Below are 18,873 nucleotides of genomic sequence, written 5' to 3' on the forward strand. Positions count from 1 at the left end.
GTAATTTTCCAGTGAAATACAAAGTTTGAGAGAAAATAAAGTTCATATCTAGCATGAGTACTTCCAGTGGTAGCTCTCTTCCAGCTTTTCTAGTAAACCTTTATTAATGATACTAATTGTTACTGTATCTTGTGACTTAAAACCTGTGAATTTACATGAAATTTTAAGAATTACCTTTTGAAGACTTCTGAGTAGTTTCACAGGTCCAGCTGTAGCTACTTTTATGTATCTAGTCCAAGAAAATCTGGTCCTAGAAAGCAGATTTCTCAGGCATCTGAATTTATTTTCCCCTGCAAGTTTTTCCAAGACTAATTTTTCAGTACTCTTCGTGAAGCGTGACTACCCAGTTTGGTAGTCTTTTTACCACTGAATTAGGCAGGATAATGCTGCTACTTGATTGTTCCAGAATGCTGTTGTTTTTCCTACCAAGCCTCTTGGCTGCAGCACTGTAGCCAGAGCTTGTACTCTTTGCTATCCACCATATTCCTGAAAAATTTCTGAGGTTTGGTGTTTTCAAAGGACACATGTGTGGCCATATAAAGTGCAAGTTATGCCCTTTGTTCCTGAATGGGTAAAGTTGCATTTGGTTATGTTGAGATGCTAAATGAGCTTGTCTTTCCAAGAGATTGAGATTATGTCTTGCCATTTTAAGGGAGTTCTGTCAGCCGTGCGTTCTGCTTTTCCAGTGAAGTTAGAGCACACAGTCAGAAAACAGACCTGGGAAGATGATYATAAAACATAATTTTTGAGGTGAAACTGCACACATCCCTGACAGCTATTCCTTATTCAGTTGTGCTATTAGTATTTACCAGATACTTTTTACTCCATTACAGAGATTGGGTTGTTTGTGTGTGTGCTTAAGTTTTTAATCTGTGCTCTGTGACATGAAGCCCATTGTTCTGTACAAGCTAGGTAAAGTTTCAATTACTTTAAGAACCCAATGTTTCTTATTCCCAATGTAATGTTTGATTCAGGATTTGTGTTTAAGGCTGAGTTGCTCTAGTTTACTCACTTGTATTCTGTATCAGTTGTCTGGTAGCTTTGCATGGAAGAAGTGTCCCATTTCCCTCTATTCTGCTGGGCAAAGAGTTTATCCACAGCTTCTGTGTCTGGATATGAATTTACTTGGCAGAGAAACTGCTGCTTTCTTGAAGCACCTATTTTTGAATTTGATGCCAGTACCTTGTGGGCATTAAATTTTCAGTATTTCAGCTTCAAGCAACAATGCTGTTCCTGCATATCCAAACTGGCAGCCATCAGTAGCCTAAATGCTAGTGTTTATTAGAGCAGAGCAAGGCTTGAGGGTAACTATGCCAAGTGTTGGCTCATTTAATWGGCAGGAAGATTCAAAAAGCCTGCTTTTAAAGATAAGGACAAGAATTGGCGCAGATTAGGCAGGGCTGAGAGAATGGCAGTGGGTAGGGCATGTGGTAGGTRTCTTCTGTCTTTCTGTACATAATTTGAAGGCAAGAGCAGACTCATTGAGACAAATRAGCTGTCATGCAAGCAGGAGTAATAGCAAGTTGAAGTAACAGTGTGCAGCAGTTGTCACTGGTGGAGTTGAGTTGACAGTGCTCTCAAATATTGGGGTTAGAAGACAGAATCAACTCTTTGCTTTTCTGGTGTCCTAATTAGTTATTAATTTCTTGTATTTAAGAATTTTGGTTAGTGCAGGAAATGCAGTGATTGATCTTTTATTGTGATAGGGAAGCTACTTGGAATTAACATACCCTTTGGTTTGTTTATCCARGGGAGCTCCCTCCGAAAGTTCACCAACACTGGTGTTCTTATATAAATTTGAACTGGTTTAACCTTCACATGATTAGCTCTTGTCTCTGTTTGCAAAAGACTTAGATRTATTTGGATGACTCAGATCTGGGCTGGACTGTTTAGGGTTTGATAGGATAACTTGGTGTAGATATATACTTCAGATTAGAACGAGTAAATTGTGCCTCCTGTTTACATCCTGAAAGAGCAGAGATGAATGATGCTTGTCTTCGTGTTGCCATTGCTCATGAAAGTTTCTGTATAGTAGAATCTTATTAATAGATTAGATTAGTGGAATCTGAGTCATTTGAAGTCATTTAACAGATTTGGTCTAATTGGTAGTTATACTAATAATCTGAATTGTTATAAATAGTGAATTCATTGTAATACAGACAAAAGAACTTCCCCCTTTCTGAATCTCTACTCAGGCTAAAACCAGGTCTTCGGCGGGTTTCATCTAGGTTGCATCTGCTAACATAATGACTTGAGTGTGCTACCTCTGCTACGGGATTTGAACTGAGCCATGTGAGCTCGGGAAAGTAGGAACTGTATTCTTTGGGAAGCTTTTGAAGCTGTTAAATCTGTGACCTCAAGGACCGCCGGAAGAGACATGGAAATGCAAAGATACGGCTCAGCATGCAGAACATCACCCCCTTCTGCAGTTAGCAAACAGGCCATGTGAACTCAACAGTTTCCAATTATTGTGGATAAACATTTGATTTCCAGGTTCCATTGAGAAGGCTGATATCATTAATTGCTGCTTCTATGATTATTGCAGATTATTTAAGGTGACCTGGTCCTCATGATACCAACCTGTCATATCCCTCTTCCTACAGAACAAGACTGTACTGAAGCTAATATCAAATTACTGCTTGCATGGTTTTCAAGCTGTGTTTCATTTGTCATGCTGCAGTTCGTAGCTTGAAAATTTGCTGTAAAGTCTCAGAATGACTTGAGTGAAAGAGGCAAAGATTTTCTGTGATTAAATGGATGCTTTTGTTTCTATTTCAGGAAAGCCCCACAGCATTGGCAGCTCTGAACGGATTCAGCTCTCAGGAATGTACAATGTTCGAAAAGGGAAAATACATTTGCCAGTCAACAGATGGACAAGACGCCAAGCTATCCTTTGTGGAACATGCCTAATTGTCTCATCAGTAAAAGAAAGCCAGACTGGAAAGATGCATGTCCTCCCTTTAATTGGTGGAAAAGTAAGATACTTTATTTTATTTATTTGCTTGGTTAACCCCTGTCTCTTTATACAGAGAAGATTGTATTCAATTAGGATGATTCTGACCCTCCAAAAGCTTGTTTCTTTAAATGAGATTTTCGGAGAACTTTTGATTCTGGTCACTCATATTTAACAATTTAGAATATTTGAATTAAAACTRTGAAGAAAACCCATGGATGCACTATTAGTGTCTTTTTCTTGTGCACACTGTTGAGAGGTTTGTATATGCAGTAGCACACAAAGGATGCATGTAGGTCTGTTGTGTATCTTCTGTGCCATGCCTCCTCATCCAGGTTTTATCTGTGCAGGGTTACTCTTAAGTTCTGRAAAGTAACAAATAAGGGCATAGGCTTATTTTGAACATTGGTGGAGTTTTGAGTGTTCAGCACTGTACGRGTAGTGGTCTRTTGTAAGCTRATAGCAAGAAACATTTGTTTTCCACTGTGACAGTGACTGAGCACTGKYACAYATTACTCAGAGCAGTGATGGAGTCTCCATCACCCTTGGAGATAYYAGAAAACCATCTGGACATGKWCCTAGCTTTAGGTGGYCCTGCTTGAGCAGGGGGTGGAACCAGATGACCTCCAGAGGTCCCTCCCCCTCTTAACCCTGCTGTGAAACTGTAGTGGAGACAGTAATATTACAGCATTACTGTTTCAACCTGAATAGTGTTTCAGAACACTATTATTGGCTTGTTTAGCCGAGGTGATGGGAAGAGAATCATCATCTTGAGGATGAATTTACACCTTAAGTAATCCTCCTTTACCTTACATACTTGAATTCTGACGAGTTATTTGGAGAGAAACAAGCTTCTGATTATTGCATACGCAGACTAGAGTTAATTCATTAATATTCTATACTAGCAGTGTGAAAAGTAATGCTGCCTTCTAAGAGCTGTTATTCCTGCCTCTTTTATGATTTGTCACATGATTCTCCAACTCTGCCCTGGAGATACTGAAGAAAAGATGTTGTCCTCTTTTGGCAACAGTATGTGAGCTCTTGACAGTGAATGGTATTCCGTGAATTAGCTGTAGGTTGCTGRAAATGACAGGATTCAGGTTCCCATCAGCCTTCTCTTTGAGATTAATATTCTTTTCATCTCAATATATGTAATTTAAAAAGGGAAAGGATTGTGTACCTTTTTAAATTGCTTAACATGGAATTCCTAAGTAGCTCTGCACAGAAATGCCTTATGTGGTGTAAAACATGCAGACTGTTAAGCAGAAAGTTGACAATAAATTTTAAAAGAAAAGGATAACTAAGATCAGAAAAATGTACTGAGGGCTTCTGCTGACAAAGCTTGGGAGGAGGGTGCTTGGCACAGAACTAAGTGTTTTTTAAATTATTGCTCAGAAAATATTCTCCCTCAACCCCATAAATACTCTGCACTTCCTGGTTTGCAAAGGCTTTCCAGAATGCTGTACTGAGACACTGAGACCATAAGTTGTGTGGGACTTCTCGTGTATGGTAGCAGAATGATGTATTCTGGGTGTTTTTTAGCAAGTTGAGAAATGCCAAAGAATTTAATTGGGCTGTAAGAGAAGCATTTTGTTAAGCCTGTTTTTAATAACCCAGGAGTATAAATTGTATTTTTTTAGGTTGCATAAAAACAACCTTAAATACGTTTCACTGGCAAACCTTTTATGGTTTTCAGTTTCTGTTAAAATGTTGATGTTCTGGGTAGTTTTCTCTGTTAATTCTGTCCTTCTGATCTCATTCCTGCTTGTGTAGGCTTCATGAATATTTGATGGACAAGATCCATCTTGGGTGTCTGAGATAGTTAGTCCAGCTCTACTAGATGATCTCCTCTTGGGTGCACTTTCACTTTGCCTTGGGGAGTTCTGCAAAGAAGGTTTTGATTCTTGTTGACTCACAGTTCTGTGTCTCTGCTGTAGGTGGAAGAAGTGAAAAAGCACCAGCACTGTTTAGCATTTAGCTCCTCTGGACCTCAAAGCCAGACCTACTACATTTGTTTCGATAACTTCACTGAATATCTGCGATGGCTGCGACAAGCATCAAAGGTGAGAAGAGTGCTAACTCCAGTGTGAGTGCCRTGTTTGGAGTGGTTACCCCAGATCAGCATTCTCCAGGCAGTGATACTGTCTCTCTTTCGAGCTGATTGTCAAGAACTGCTGTTGCTGCTGTTAATATWGCACAGAAATACTCAGTTTGAGAGCTCTTGTTGACAGGCAATAGGGAGGTAGATTTTTCTGCATTTACACTGAGACTTCTTTCTACTGTGGTTTTGTAAGCAAAGTGCTGTGCTGAACTTTCTCAATTTCCTTACCTTGATCCAGCTGGATGRATCTAGTGAGATCATTACAACAAGAAGGATAACAAATATAACTGTCAACATTTCAGTTTAAAAAGCTAGGTTCTTAAAACCTAGGGTGTTTTTAATTCATTCCATATATGGAATCTAAATATTAAATTGCTGGCATAAARGATGTTTTCCTGCTTTGAAATGTTGCTGAATCTCTCTTTAATTTTATAACTATTTGATTTTTGAATTTTTTGTAATAAGCAAATAATTTTCTGTCAGCGAAAAGAAGTTACTAACTAAAACCTTTGTAAAGAGAATTTTATACTGGACTTAAAATACAATTAATTGTAGGAATTTAGGGTCTGTATTATTTTGTTTGATGCGTCAGTTCCACTTTCTGTTGCTAAAAGCTGTTTTTGCAGTCGTCTGTTTTATGTCTTAATCCCTCCCACTTTTTTGATAGAGCCTTGTATATCTTGAGCCATTGTATTTTTCATATTTTTTTTAGCACACAGGTWCTTTAGTTGTGCTGTCTGCATGCTCTGTTGGCTTTTGTATTTGGGCCTGAACTGTTCAGTAGTTTTGTGTTTGATAGGACTGTCCATATTCTTTACTATGTTAAAGTAACTTAGTTTTATGTAGCARTATTCCTGTTTGTCTTTAGATTCCAATAATGTATTCTGCAGCCTATTGCCAATGATATAGTCTAGGTTGTGGGCTTTTTTAAGAGGTTTGATCATATGTCAAACTTTTTCCAAGCAGTAACTCATGCACCTYCCAGCACATGCATAATTTAAAATGTATTTAAAGGTTTTTTTCTAGTAAGTTTTAAATTTCTTTTTAAAGAAGCAGTTCTGGCATATCTGCTTAGGTCTGTTAAGCCTCAAGGTAAAAATCCCCAAGGCATGTTTTGTGAGATGGTGAAGCACAGTCTGTCAGGTTTTTGAGCTCTTGCCGCTTTGGGGCTGTCTGTGGGACAGTAGTGTCCTTTCATCTCCAGAGGGTTTGACATCAGATAAATGAAAGGCAAATCTAATGAGTGAGGAAAACAGTGGAAAACAATGAACTTCAGAGCTAGAGATAAATGGCCAGAAAGCCCTTCTGAATTACTGGCAGCACAAGCTTGTTCTGTGCCATGCTGTGCTTCTCTCTTTCTCTCTGGTTCACCAAAATGACTAACAGCATTGGGATGATAGCCAGCATGAGAACATATCCCCATGCACTCACGATAACCTCCCATTTTTATGTAAGTGTAGAAAGAAAATACACAGTTTCAAGTGTCTTTTCAGAAGTGAAGAAACTCGCTAGGCTATTCTTTTAGTTGGTAAAACATGYTCCCCAGCCCCCAAACCTGAAACTTGGCATTCTGCATTCATGGATTTTCAAACAGTACTTTGCCACTTCAAGTTGTTTTTTGATGTTTGGGGTTCCTGTCCTTACAGTGAAAAACAGACAAGAATGATTGTATGGAAGGCAGTCATGTGGGAAGTGCTGCACAGTAACGCTTTCTGAAGAACAGAAACAGGGAGCCAGTAATGCTGCAAAAGTAACTCAAATTTCCTCCAGCTGATGCTGTTTGTGTCTAAGTGCTTAAGTGCAAGTTGCACGCACCTGATTTACACGTATAGGGAAATGAGAAGAGTTGAATCTTCAGCTCTCTACTTCAGGCAAACTAACAGTCTCATACTGGGAGAAAACCCTAGCATTTATATGAGGTATTCTGCCTCAGGTGTTTGGAAACTAATCAAGTTCAAAGCTGCTGAAATATTCTTGCCAACAAAAAAAATACTCTGTAAAGCACTGTATTTCTAAAGGCAAGCGMATTTAGGAAGGGAGATACTATGGATACTATTGCTCTATGCTATGGGTGAGGTCACATGGTGCTTACAGATTCTTCCCTAATACTGGTGTTGTGTATAGTACTTGCACTTTTGTGAGTTATGAATAATATTTAAGACTATTTTAAATGTAAATGTTGTTTAATGGCATTTGTTTCGAAAGTGGTATTTGTGTTAACTTCTTTCAGTGGTCGTTATTCTGCAGTCCTTTATGCTCCTGATGTGTGCTGCTGAAAACCAGGGCTTCCAATTCTTACTTAGTGAAATGAAAGCTTTAATTAAAAATTTTAATGCAGAAGGAAATCCCTGGTAAAATATTTTACTAAAATTGCTCAATTCAGTTTTTCAGCTGTTAAAAGAAAATTCGTGTCTGTCTTCTGTATACTTCAGAAGAGCTAGAAGATTATGTTATTTTAACTTTTAAATAACAAGCTCAATCTTGAAAGGAGACTTGCAAAGAATGCTTGCTCTGCAGTCTTTCTCACCACAGAATATTGGCAATGTTGACTTTTTAGTGGTGTTTCAGAAAGAGACAAATCCTAACGCATCACTCCTGCAATAAATATGTGTATGCTAGAAAAGATTTGAATTGATGTTTGTGAAAGCTTAGGTTTAATTTAATTAAAAATAAGCATTGCTCCTGTATAATCAGATTCATTCTAACAGTAGAATCTATCACAGCCAAGACAGCTCTCGTGCTCTGCCTCAGTAAATTTTTGGAAGGTGAATAGATGTTAGGATTGGTTTTCTATATGTATGTGTCTTGAGGTGAACAGAACTTCTGTTTTCAGGACAGACTGGAATTATTGCACAAATACTGACCTAAATATCGAACTTGGTGACATACTTATTCCAAATAGGTCACTTTTAGATATGCTGATTTAGCCTCAAACAGAATATTTTTAAAAGCTGGAGATGTGTCTTGTTCGTTAATATTGATGGTTCTGTACCACAGTGCATTTCTTTCCTTTTACTTTCCAAAAACTGGAGGCCTAATTAAGGAAGCTTAAAAGGAAAACAACAGCAACAGATTTGGTCCTTTGTGATCTAATGCTTTCATTCTCTTGCCAAATGTTGAAAAATAAGCTTATGCAACTGGGAGGGGGAGCAGAGGGGAAAGAAAGGAACATCTTCACAGCTTTAAAGAATTTTGTCTGCATAAAGTTGTCATGATAGTTCTGGAGCTGGCACAGTTACTTGCACAGCAAATCTATAAAACACACTGTTTGCTGCTTGAATGTCAAATGCAGAAGGGTGGGGCAAAGAATGTCTTTAACTGTGAGGAGAACATGATGAGGGTGCTCCTCATTTGCCACTTCCAAAAGCTAGAAAGCTACACCCTTAATGTAGAAGAGAGAGAGGTGTTACCGAGTGGTGGTTGCTGTTGTGAGGCTTTTATTTGGAATGTGGCCTGCTATTTGATGCTTCTAACACCTAAACRTCTTTCAGTCTGAAATTTCTATTGTGTGTGTTGCCTATGACACARTGCATGGCATGGATGGTTTGGCTGGAGTATGAAAGGATTAGCAGTCCTCTATGTTCTAAGGCATGCACTTAAAATGGGATGTCAATATCTGCCTCAGAAATTCAGCATGGCAGAGTTTATGCCAGGATGCATCACAGATTTTTATCTTCTTGGAAATAGTGTCCCCCATGGGGCATAGTGGGATGGGTTATCTGACCCTACAGAACCTCTTCCCTTTTGGCTGAAGGAGAGCRGGAGGTGTGTCAACAGCTTTGTGTGACAATTATTTCCTGCTTTGGTGCTCAGGTCAGTGGGGCAGGTAGAGGAAGAGAGATGATGAGAGTTGAAGGCTCTAAATAGTGCATGTCTGTGTGGGTAGGGAGAGAGGTACAGGCACACAGCCCTTGTGCCTCTGCACAGCATCCACCACAGCTGGACAGCTGTGGCTGGGAATAAGCTCTTGTGTGGGGTTTAGGTGCCTACACACAAAAGAGTCCTCCTGTTGAAAATACAAGGAATGTCCAAAAATAGCCTTTAAAATCTGTGAATTTTTAGAGTTTTCTCTTGCGTGCTTTGGTATTTTCCTTTCCCTGTTTCAGTTTTAAAGTCTGTAGTGGAAGTGTGTGGTGTTCCAAACAACCGTAGCCTGCTGTGAAAAAGGAGAGACTAAATTATGATGTCAATGTACATTATGTTTAAAACATGGTAAAAATAGCAAGAATAGCAAATTCAACTGAGAAGGGCATGCTGCCATATTGGCCTTATTCCTTTCATGTCAGTGCAGAATGCTCTCTTCGTGCATTTCTTTGCACTGTGAAACCAGCAGAAAATAAGGACAGATTAGAATTTAGCTTATACAAGTCAGTAATGCAGGAGCCTCTACAACTATAGTCTCCATCTTTCCTCAGCTTGTGTAGAGATCTACCTGAAGCAGCAGTACAAAATTATTGGTTTTGCTTTTTTTCTCTGAAGTTATCTAGTTTTGACCATCTGCCTCAGTCTTCTAATTATTTTTCAGTACAAGTTTGACAATTGTGTACAGAACTGTTGTTAAAGGGGGGGGGGGGGGGGTATGAGCCCTGTAAAGAGGACAAAGCTGATCTATAACTCTATATGTTTTTGTAAGTAATAGTAATGTGTAAGTAAGTAAAAGTAATATGATTTTTATTTCTGATGAGGAGAAAAGGTTTGAGTTCTGACCACATGCTTGGTGCTACAGATCACTTTTATATAAAGCAATTCTACAGAATTTAAAAATAAATTCCTGACCTCGACTACAATTCTGCAAATATATTTCCAAAACAGGAGACCAAGATGATTAGCTTTTGGATGTGTTTTACAGGAATGGTGCTGAGGAAATGCAGTGAACAACAGTTGAGCATTACTRCTAAAGTTGTACCCTCTTTTCAGCTGTGCTTCATCCACCTTTGACATGGGGAAAGATAATCAACCGTGGGGCTGTTTTTTCCTTCAGCACATAAGATTCTGCTCATTAATTAAAGTGATGGGTAATAAGGCRTATCCACTTGTGCATGTATCTTCATCTTTATTTCACATACTGTCAGATGTTAACGTTTGGTGTTCTCTCAGCCGTGGTCAATCAGGAAAAGTTTGAGAAACTTCTGCACCAGCTTCATTGTTGAACACAGACTTTGAAGAGCTTTTTAATACAAAATATGGCCTCCAGTCTGTAAAGAAAGCTTGAAGCCACTAGTGTCATGGTTAAATTAGCCCTACATTGTATTTGCCTTGGCTTGGCCTCTGGGTGATTGACCTATTTCATATGTATTTCTGGATACTATGATGAGCTTTGCAGAGTTCATCATTGAAGTAATTTTTATTACCAAGGTTCAGTTATTTCTGGARGCATTACGGACAGGCTTTTCTAATGCTTTCTGATCAAAACAGGCTCAGAATACCTTTTGCCACAGCTTTGATCACAGAGCAGCACCCATGTTGAGTGTAGGGAGAAATTGTGTGGAAGGATAAAGTMGTTTAAGTTATTTGGGATGTTACTTGTTACAGTGCTGCTAGTTCATACTTATGTGTCACTGGATGCAGTGTCTCCTCTTTGTGCCTGTTTAGCCCCCTAAGCAATGGCTAACCCTCTTCTGGAGGAACAGTGTGGAGAGCTTTACTTTCCATGCAGTTTATTTCTAGATTAGTATTTTTGCTTTTACCTTTGGCAGCTGGTTGTCACTTTTGTTCATTCTATAGGGAATGGTTGTGTGCAACAAACAGAATACTTGTKGTGCATTTAGGAGTTTCTGACATTTCCTTTGAGCTTTATGGTTTTAGCTYACGTGTTTGAATATAGCATTGTGATTCTGGGCTACCTGTTTTTGTGTGTATTGGGGACAGCTTGGAGGTCAGGAATGTGCTGGTCACTGAGAAGGGGACCATGAAATAGTTGGTTTGTTTCTTATGCCAGTTGTCCTTGGAAGCTGGAAAAGGAGTCTTTATTCTAATATGACCTAACAATGAGTTGAGTKTACTGCCAACATTAGTGGGCACCTTTTGACAATAGCCTTTAGCCAATGCTTGCTTTCTTTGGGAATGACTATTTGGGTTTCTTCAGACTTCTGAGACAAAGCAGGACTATTAGCCTACTGGAAAAGTTGATTCAACATCTAGTGAAGAAAAGAGAACCCAGAARGGTTTTCCCATTTTTCAGTGGGTCTTTTTTCCTTACTTAGAGGAAACATGATGACTCTAAGTTTAGTACAAGGAAACGATTTTTTCACCTAATACCATAAAATGACAATATTGRGATAATGCTTTCTCTAAAAATAGATCCCTAAAAATAAACCCACTGCTTCCTTTTGGTGGTGATTACAAGTATTCAAACATAAACAAACCTCTGGTTTCCATGCGGAACTTGACTTCCTTTTCTCTGTGTGCACGAAATCTTCAGTATTTGGGGCCTTTGCTCTGAAGTCATATCTGGTCATTCTTGCTGTTGGTGGTTTCTTATCTCAAGTGTGAAAGCAGAAGATTAGKCAAAGCAAACTTGAAGCCAGTTTTGTTTCTCTTTTGATGATAACACTTGAAAGTGTTCCTCTTCTTTCCCTGCTAAGCCTATTCTTTTGTGCTTTTTGTTATTAGAGGTTAGTTGACATTTTGGAAGTGAACTTCTTGGTGTGTTTCATGTAGACTCTCTTAATGATTCAGGAGGGAATCTTGGTTTTTGTCTCAGATGATTAATTTTGCATGTCTAAATAGTTGAGCTGATTTTGAAGTGTAATGGAAGTGTAATTGAACTTCAAGCTCTTAAATTCTGTTTTTGAGAAATTTTGGCTTCACTGTTTGTGGCTTTTTTTTTCTGGAATTTAGAGTCTGTGGTTCTTGTTTTGGTCCTGCTGCCTTCAGTTAATAATAGTTATTGAAGTATTGCTGCCAAAAGTGAGAACAGAAAACTAGGTATCGCCCACACATCTGGAATAGCATTCAARTACTGTCTTTTGAAACCTCTAAATCAGGTTCTGGTATTAATGAAGCTRAATTTGTGCAGCTCTTGCATAAATWCAGAAAAGCATCACCTAAAAGCTCAGTGAGGTGTTGTGTATGTTACATTTTAAGGTGTGTTCAATCCAGAAGGATCCTGAAGTGTTTTCAGTAATCTCTGGGAGTGGAGGGGTCCAAGCCAGTAGGGAGATGAATGTGATGTTGCTCTTAATGAAGCTCAGGGGGACCAAGTGTCTGGAGTAAGCACATCCCATAGATGGGAGGGGACTGTAGGGGCTGAAATATTGCCCAGTCCTTTGCTGTGTGTGAGGTGATAATGGAGTTGATCTTGAAACTGAATGGCTGTAACACTGAAAGCCTTTTCAAAGGCTTTCAACTAGCAAAACCTAATTTTAGGGCTGTTTGCTCTCCTTAGGCCTCTTCTGTAGTCAGTGGAGAAGGATGAAAGTCTCCAAGGAGAAGAGGAGAATGAGTGCTTGAGACCAGTTTTAGGTCACAGGCCAGTAGAGCTATGTTCATGATTATTTGTATTACAAGACACTTGGGTCAGAAGGCTTTTCTGTGTTACAATGGAAAAATGGCATGTAAAGAGTTCATCTCATTGTAGAATTAATCTATATGATACAGCTGTATCAGGGAACTTTGATCCAAAACTGAGGACATAGCATAATCTCTTATTTAACACAAACCCCTGCCATCCTTTCCATGTGAGACTGGGGAGACTAGGACAAGTGGTCATTGAGTGGAAGTCTTACTRGCAAGAGTCTGAAATCTGTAGTAAATCATAGAAGGGTTTGAGTTGGAAGAGACCTTAAAGATTATCTAGTTCCAAAAACTCCAGCATGGGCAGGGACACCTTGCAGTAGACAGGGTTGCTCAAAGCCCCATTCAACGTTACTTTGAACACTGCCAGGGATGGGGCATCCACAGCTTCTCTGAGCAGCCTTGGACCCTTCTTTGGACATGCTCTAAAAAGTTTGTGTCTTTATTGTGTAAGAGGCCTTAGACCTGGGTGCAGACCTCTGGGCGGGGTCTCACAAGGGCAGAGTGGAAGGGGGTAACCATCTCCCTTGCCCTCCTGGCCACATCTTTTTTCATGCAGCCCAGGCTCTAGTTGGCCTTTTTGGCTGGGGGTGCACATTGCTGGCTCATCTCTGGCTTTTCATCCACCAGATCCCACAAGTCCCCCTTCCACAGGGCTGCTTTTAGCGATGACTTCTGCCAGTCTGCACTTAGGTCTGGGATTGTCCCCTGACCCAGGTGCAGCTCCTGGGACTTAAACTTCTTAAACTTCATGAGGCTCTTCCCACTTTTCAAGTTTGTCCTGGTCCCTCTGGATGGCATCTCTTCCTTCTGCTGTATCATCTGTAAGCATGCTGAGGGTGTTCTTGATCTTGTTATGTCATTGATAAAGATATTAAAGAGTACCAGTACTATGATCCTGAGGGTCACTACCCTCTACCAGTCTCCACCTGACAGAGCTGTTGGCCACAACTTTGGCTGCATCGATCCGGCTAATTCCTTATTCACTGAATAGTCTACCCTTCAAATCCATGTCTTTACAGTTTGGGTATAAGGATGTTGTGTGGGATTGTGTTGAAGGCCTTGGAGAAGTCCATGTGGATGACATTGGTTGGTCTTCCCTTGCTGACTGCTGCAGTCACTCTGTCATAAAAAGGCCAGATTGGCCAGGCCTTTTGCATTTGGTGTCTTGTATGTACCTTAGTTTTGCTTCCACGAGGATCTGCTGCATGACTTTCCCATGAGGAAAAGAAAAAATGCTGAAAGAAGGTCCTTGCTGGAGTGCTTCTCATTGCAAAGTGTGCTTGCTTGGCAGTACAGCAGCTTGTCTTTGTGAAAATATAAATCTTAACAGGAATAGTAAGAAAAAGGAAAAGGGGTATTTCTTAATTTTTATGAGACTGTCACCTCTTTGGCAGTATTTACAAATGAATTATTTTCAGTCAGGCTCTTTTAAGGATTGTTAATATTCCTTGCTCCACCAAATGGAGATTTACATGTCTGAATTATAAGTAGCTTAATGCTGCAGTTAATTACTGTCACGTAACTCCAAGTTGCGTCTTAAGCCTTGTCCTTGCAGAGATCTTAGTGTGAGCATCACAGTGTGACTACCACCAAGGTACAGTGTTGATATCACTCCCTGGGTAATATTGATACCAGTATGTGATCTCTGAAAGAAGAGTGCTTTTCCTCCAGGATAAATAAAAATACTCATATTCTGGTAATGACTATTACTACCCCATTTCCAAGTGGCAGATGATAGCTATCACCTTTTTTGTCAAATTCTTGCTGTCAAGATCTTTGTGTTAAACTTGTGACACTGGCTTCCACATCTAAGAAATTTTTTCTGGTCTCCTATCACGAAAGGTAAAGGAGCCCAACTCCTGGTTAATCCACTCTACATTTCCCCTTCTACACACACGTTTGCTAATGCTGTTTTCACCTGTTAGAGGTTTGCACAAGGGCCAAAAGTAGAAGTGAGCTGTTTGTTTATAAAACTTTGTTCAGAGGTACAGAGAACAGAGAAGGAGCAAGTTTAAATAATTTTTGTGCCCCTGAGTCTTGCTGGAATGAGGTGTTTGTACCAGAGGCTTTTGGCTGCATCACCTACAGAGGAGAGATGGGGCAAGAGTGCCCTGTGAGTGCTACCACACTGGTGTGCACTTCTGTCCTTCATCTTAAGTAGGGAATTAACTGCTCTGACCTGTGGCATTGCCTGTTGGGTTTGTGGATCTGAGTGACATGCTTTCAAGCCTTTGCTGGGTTTTATATTTTCTGTGCAAGGCCCTTAGCGTGAGTTTTGCATGTGTCTAATTTAGCATTTGAAAACAAACAAAAAGGAAAGGCCAGAAAAGCAGGTACCGTTTTACCCTTGGGCTGCACCTGTTTTAATAGTTGTCWTTTAAAAATGAAAATATATGGCTTTAAAGAAAAAGCAAATGTTTTATTTCCCCCTCCCCTTCATTACGTTTTTTGGCATTWGATTGTTAAGAGGCTAAACAGTTCCTCAGTTCTTGGCTGTGGCTGAGAGCACCACTGTGCTTCCTGGCTTTGGAATTCAGCTCAGTGGAGGGAGGCCTCTCTGCTGAGCAGGGCTTTGATGTTCAAATAGGAAGGAGGATTAAGATTTGAAGCGAGGTTAGTTCTGAGTTGAGGAGAAGCTGTTTGCTCTAAGTTACTTTAGGTATTTCAAGACAAGGTATCACTGTTTAGTTAAGGCTTATGCAGGCATTGGTGGGATGTGATAATTATCAAGCTGTTTAAAAACAAATCCTAAATAAGAAAAATTATACTGCCTTTGCATTGCATGTCTACAGCAGGTATAATTTAACATTGTCARCTCAGTTCAAACAGACTGGGAATTTGGCTGCCTGTACAGTGTGGGCTGTTTAGCTATTTTGTCGTCTGTTGAAGTCCTAAGCAGTAATTTCTTATCTGAATAGAGCTATAGGGAATGGGATGAGGGTAAACAGGAAAAAGACAAAATGACATTGGTTTTAATTCACACCACRGGTCACACCGAAATATGTCCTTGTGTAAACAAGACTTGTGTTTGTCCATACAGCTGGGTTCAGCTGTGCCCATTGCTGACATCCATTGTCAGCAACAGGTCATTTTTGTAATACAGCCAAGGATTTAAAACAAAGACGATAATCAGTCTTGTTGCATAGCTCGGTGACAGAGGTGTCATTATACTGATGAACAAAGCAAAATGGTTTTTCAGCCCTGTGTAGCAAGAAACAAGAATATGGGTTGATGCAAGTATTTTTCTGTGGTTTTGGTGCCAGCTGCTGAAGATTTACAGTGAATCCATACTGTACTTTCACAAGTCTTGAAATACTGTTTCCTTTTTTAAAAATAATAATTAAAGAAAAACTAAAATCAAAACACTTTAACAAAACGTTTTTTATTTGAGGTACTGCTGGCTTTTTAAAAATTGTTTTTACTTGTAGATATATTGTGAGACAACACATGTATAAAAGTGAGTTTTCATATTTTGGAGACTTCTGTTTCTTTGRCATGTGTGCAGCTCTCAGGTGGGGAGGAGCAGAAGGCTTATTGCCCAAGGGAGGCAGAGTGCTCTGCAACAGCATTATTTGTGGTGGTATTTGCAGAATAAATCTGCATTTGGTTGCCACTGTTGGAAAATTGAATGCACGATGACAGGCTTTTGGTGTTTGCAGGGGTAGACCCAGGGCTTTTTGTAGTACATGTGCTGCACTGAGTATCACTTTTTGAAAATTGCACTTTGCTATATTCACATGAAGACTGACAAAAACCCAACTTAGAACAGTGTAGGCCCAAGATACATAACTGAGGTTGCAACAGGACGTGGGGCAAAATTAATCTTCCGCTGGACTTTGTGGTTTGATATGCAAAATTCAGTGTGGGCTTACTCCATTACTATTCCTCTGGTATTGCAGTGGGGGACATTGCAACACAATGATGGACTATAAAGTGTTTAAAAATCATATCCAGGGAATGGAGAAAGCAACATATTTTGTATTGTTTATTTATATTCTTTGATGGTTAAATACCCTGAGAAATGGACTTCAGAAAGTATGAGATCTTGTTTTGTGCTTGAGCTGCAYGGCAGTCAAATATTGTATGTCTTGYGAAGACAGGCATTAACTCTACAGCTCCTCCTGTAGCTCCTGTCTGTGAGAGTTTGTGACCTACCATCTTCCAAGAAAGTAATTGCCCCAGCYATTTCCTCAGTGTTACTGGTGCTGGAAATGCAGCAGTGGTTTCATGTGATACAAGTGTGAGGTGTGTGTGCAGTTTGGGATATGATGAGAAGACATTCGAGGAGGGTTGGTCTGAGCAATGGCAGGCTCTGCCTGTGGAGTTGTCAATTGTGCTGCTTGTGGTTTTATTTTTATAGGTGTACATATAGCATATCTAACAKCTATACTTAAGAACTTTTTACAAGTAAACACCAAACAAATCATAACAAGCAGGCTAGCAATGCAGGTTCCCTATATATCTATAAAGCCTTTCCCTGTAGCAATGCTACCACACCAACTCTCTTCACTGCTTTTGTTGGAGCATGGATCTGTTGAATGCAGCCYAGATAAGTTGTGAGGTATTTATTTACGGCAGAATGTCTTGTTTTTTGTTTTCTTGCAGTAGAAGCATGACTTTCTGCAGATGTCTTTTTCCAGATGCTTTTTATTCTTTGAGAGTGAAGGATATTCTACTCAGCATTTTCCTACCCTTTTATCAGCTTATCTCTTCAGTGGTTCTCCACAGTGAGTTAGGGAAACCCAGTGCTTTGTTAAAGAACTGTATCATCTTTTAGAAAAAAAGTCTTTTCTTTTAATAAGCAATAGCAAACATAAGCATGCACAGTCTTACTGTATTTAAGTCAGTTGAAGACAACTACAAGATTGAAATATTCCTTAATATTTTGATTTCAGAACTTTGTAATCAGAATTCCAGTATTCAACCTGAAAGCAAGCAACTGGTGAAAGTTTCTGGTGAATGAAAGAAAGTATCATTAAGATAATATGGTGTTCTCCTTTGTTACTCTTTTTTGTTTTTCATCTTGTTGCTCTATTCTGTAGAAATTTATCATAGCACAGTATTGAGCAATGAAAAGAGAAAACTCTTTATCACTGTCTGTGAGAATAGCTATGCATATTTATGTGAGCCTTCCTTGTAACAATTCACAAGTTAATTCTTAGAGTACTGTTTGGTAACAGAAAGACTGATAAAATTACACTTGATTCCYGAGCTAACACCTTCTAAAATGTGGGTTTAACTTTTACAGTTATTTCTCTGGTAGAAGCATCATTCAATATTTGTCAATTTCATGAAAATACTAATTAAATGCTTTGCATAATAAAGTAATTTTTTTAAAAAAAGGGAAAAAAAACCAGTGCATACAACTTGTAAAAACAAGATTACTTTTAACTAGATTTATTTCTCAGGTTCGACAGTTTTAAGAAAGGATTTGCACTCTTTTTGTAGGCAGCAGTAGAATTTGTATATTTGATTTTGTTCAGCTGCATTATCTTGATTCCCACTCACAGTTACCATTTCTGGTACTTGAGATATTTTTAGAGTAACGTGCCTTGCTAAGCAGTGATGGGTTGCTTATTGCTGTTCATATCACATTCCAAAGAAGTAGTTGGAGCAACAGTGTATACAAGAGTTACACCTGGAATTAAACATTTCTCTTTTTTAATTGAATGGGTGTCAGCAGTTTTTCATCTCTTGTGTTTGCAGTGTGATCAGAACGGTGCAGTACCAGGCATAAATAGATTGAATACCCAGCATTCAGAAATGACTGCTCAGTATAGCCTATGAATAATTCTTGTCTCATACTACAAGGGGAAGAAAAATACTAGCTACAGTAACAAAAGGACTGAACTAATTGAGTAACAAAAATTCAAGCGTTTTAATGGATGTGGGAGGACTGGATTATTAACGGCTGCATTGGAGAAAAACACTGCACTGTCTGTTCCCCTTGAAGCTTATGGCTCTGGGTTTATAATAGCAACCACTTACCCTGAGGCCCATGCAGCTTGTGTTGGAGAGGAAAAGGAATTTCTGTGGCCTTTTTTTTCAGTGGCAGGCTATTTCACTTACCTCCTCAAAACCTGATGCCTCTAGTTTCAGAGTACTTTGTGGCAGGGACAGTGTCTCTGCCCAGAAGGTTGAGTGGTGTGTACTTCATCAGAGTCGAGAAGCTCTTATGTCACTGGGCTTAGGAGTTGTTGGGTCTTTTCCTTTTTATCCCCCTTAGGTGTGGTGTTTGTGCCTTCAAAATCCCAGCATAAAAGGCCGGTGAAACAATAGCTTCTTTTGGTGTTAGCAGCTG

At 39.4% G+C, this 18,873-nt stretch overlaps 1 protein-coding gene across 1 annotated transcript in view; it reads left to right on the plus strand.

The window, feature by feature from the left end:
• The window catches only part of PHLPP1 (PH domain and leucine rich repeat protein phosphatase 1), a 135,819-nt gene that overhangs the window by 69,967 nt on the left and 46,979 nt on the right, over positions 1 to 18,873 (plus strand). Inside the window, exons 2-3 of the mRNA XM_057373132.1 lie at positions 2,779 to 2,975; positions 4,891 to 5,016. Coding sequence (XP_057229115.1) covers positions 2,779 to 2,975; positions 4,891 to 5,016 — 323 coding nt within the window. The remainder of the gene's footprint in view (positions 1 to 2,778; positions 2,976 to 4,890; positions 5,017 to 18,873) is intronic.

Source organism: Malurus melanocephalus, unplaced genomic scaffold, assembly GCF_030028575.1.
Source record: "Malurus melanocephalus ecotype Western Australia unplaced genomic scaffold, MMel_1.1 scaffold_187, whole genome shotgun sequence".
NCBI lineage: Eukaryota > Metazoa > Chordata > Aves > Passeriformes > Maluridae > Malurus > Malurus melanocephalus.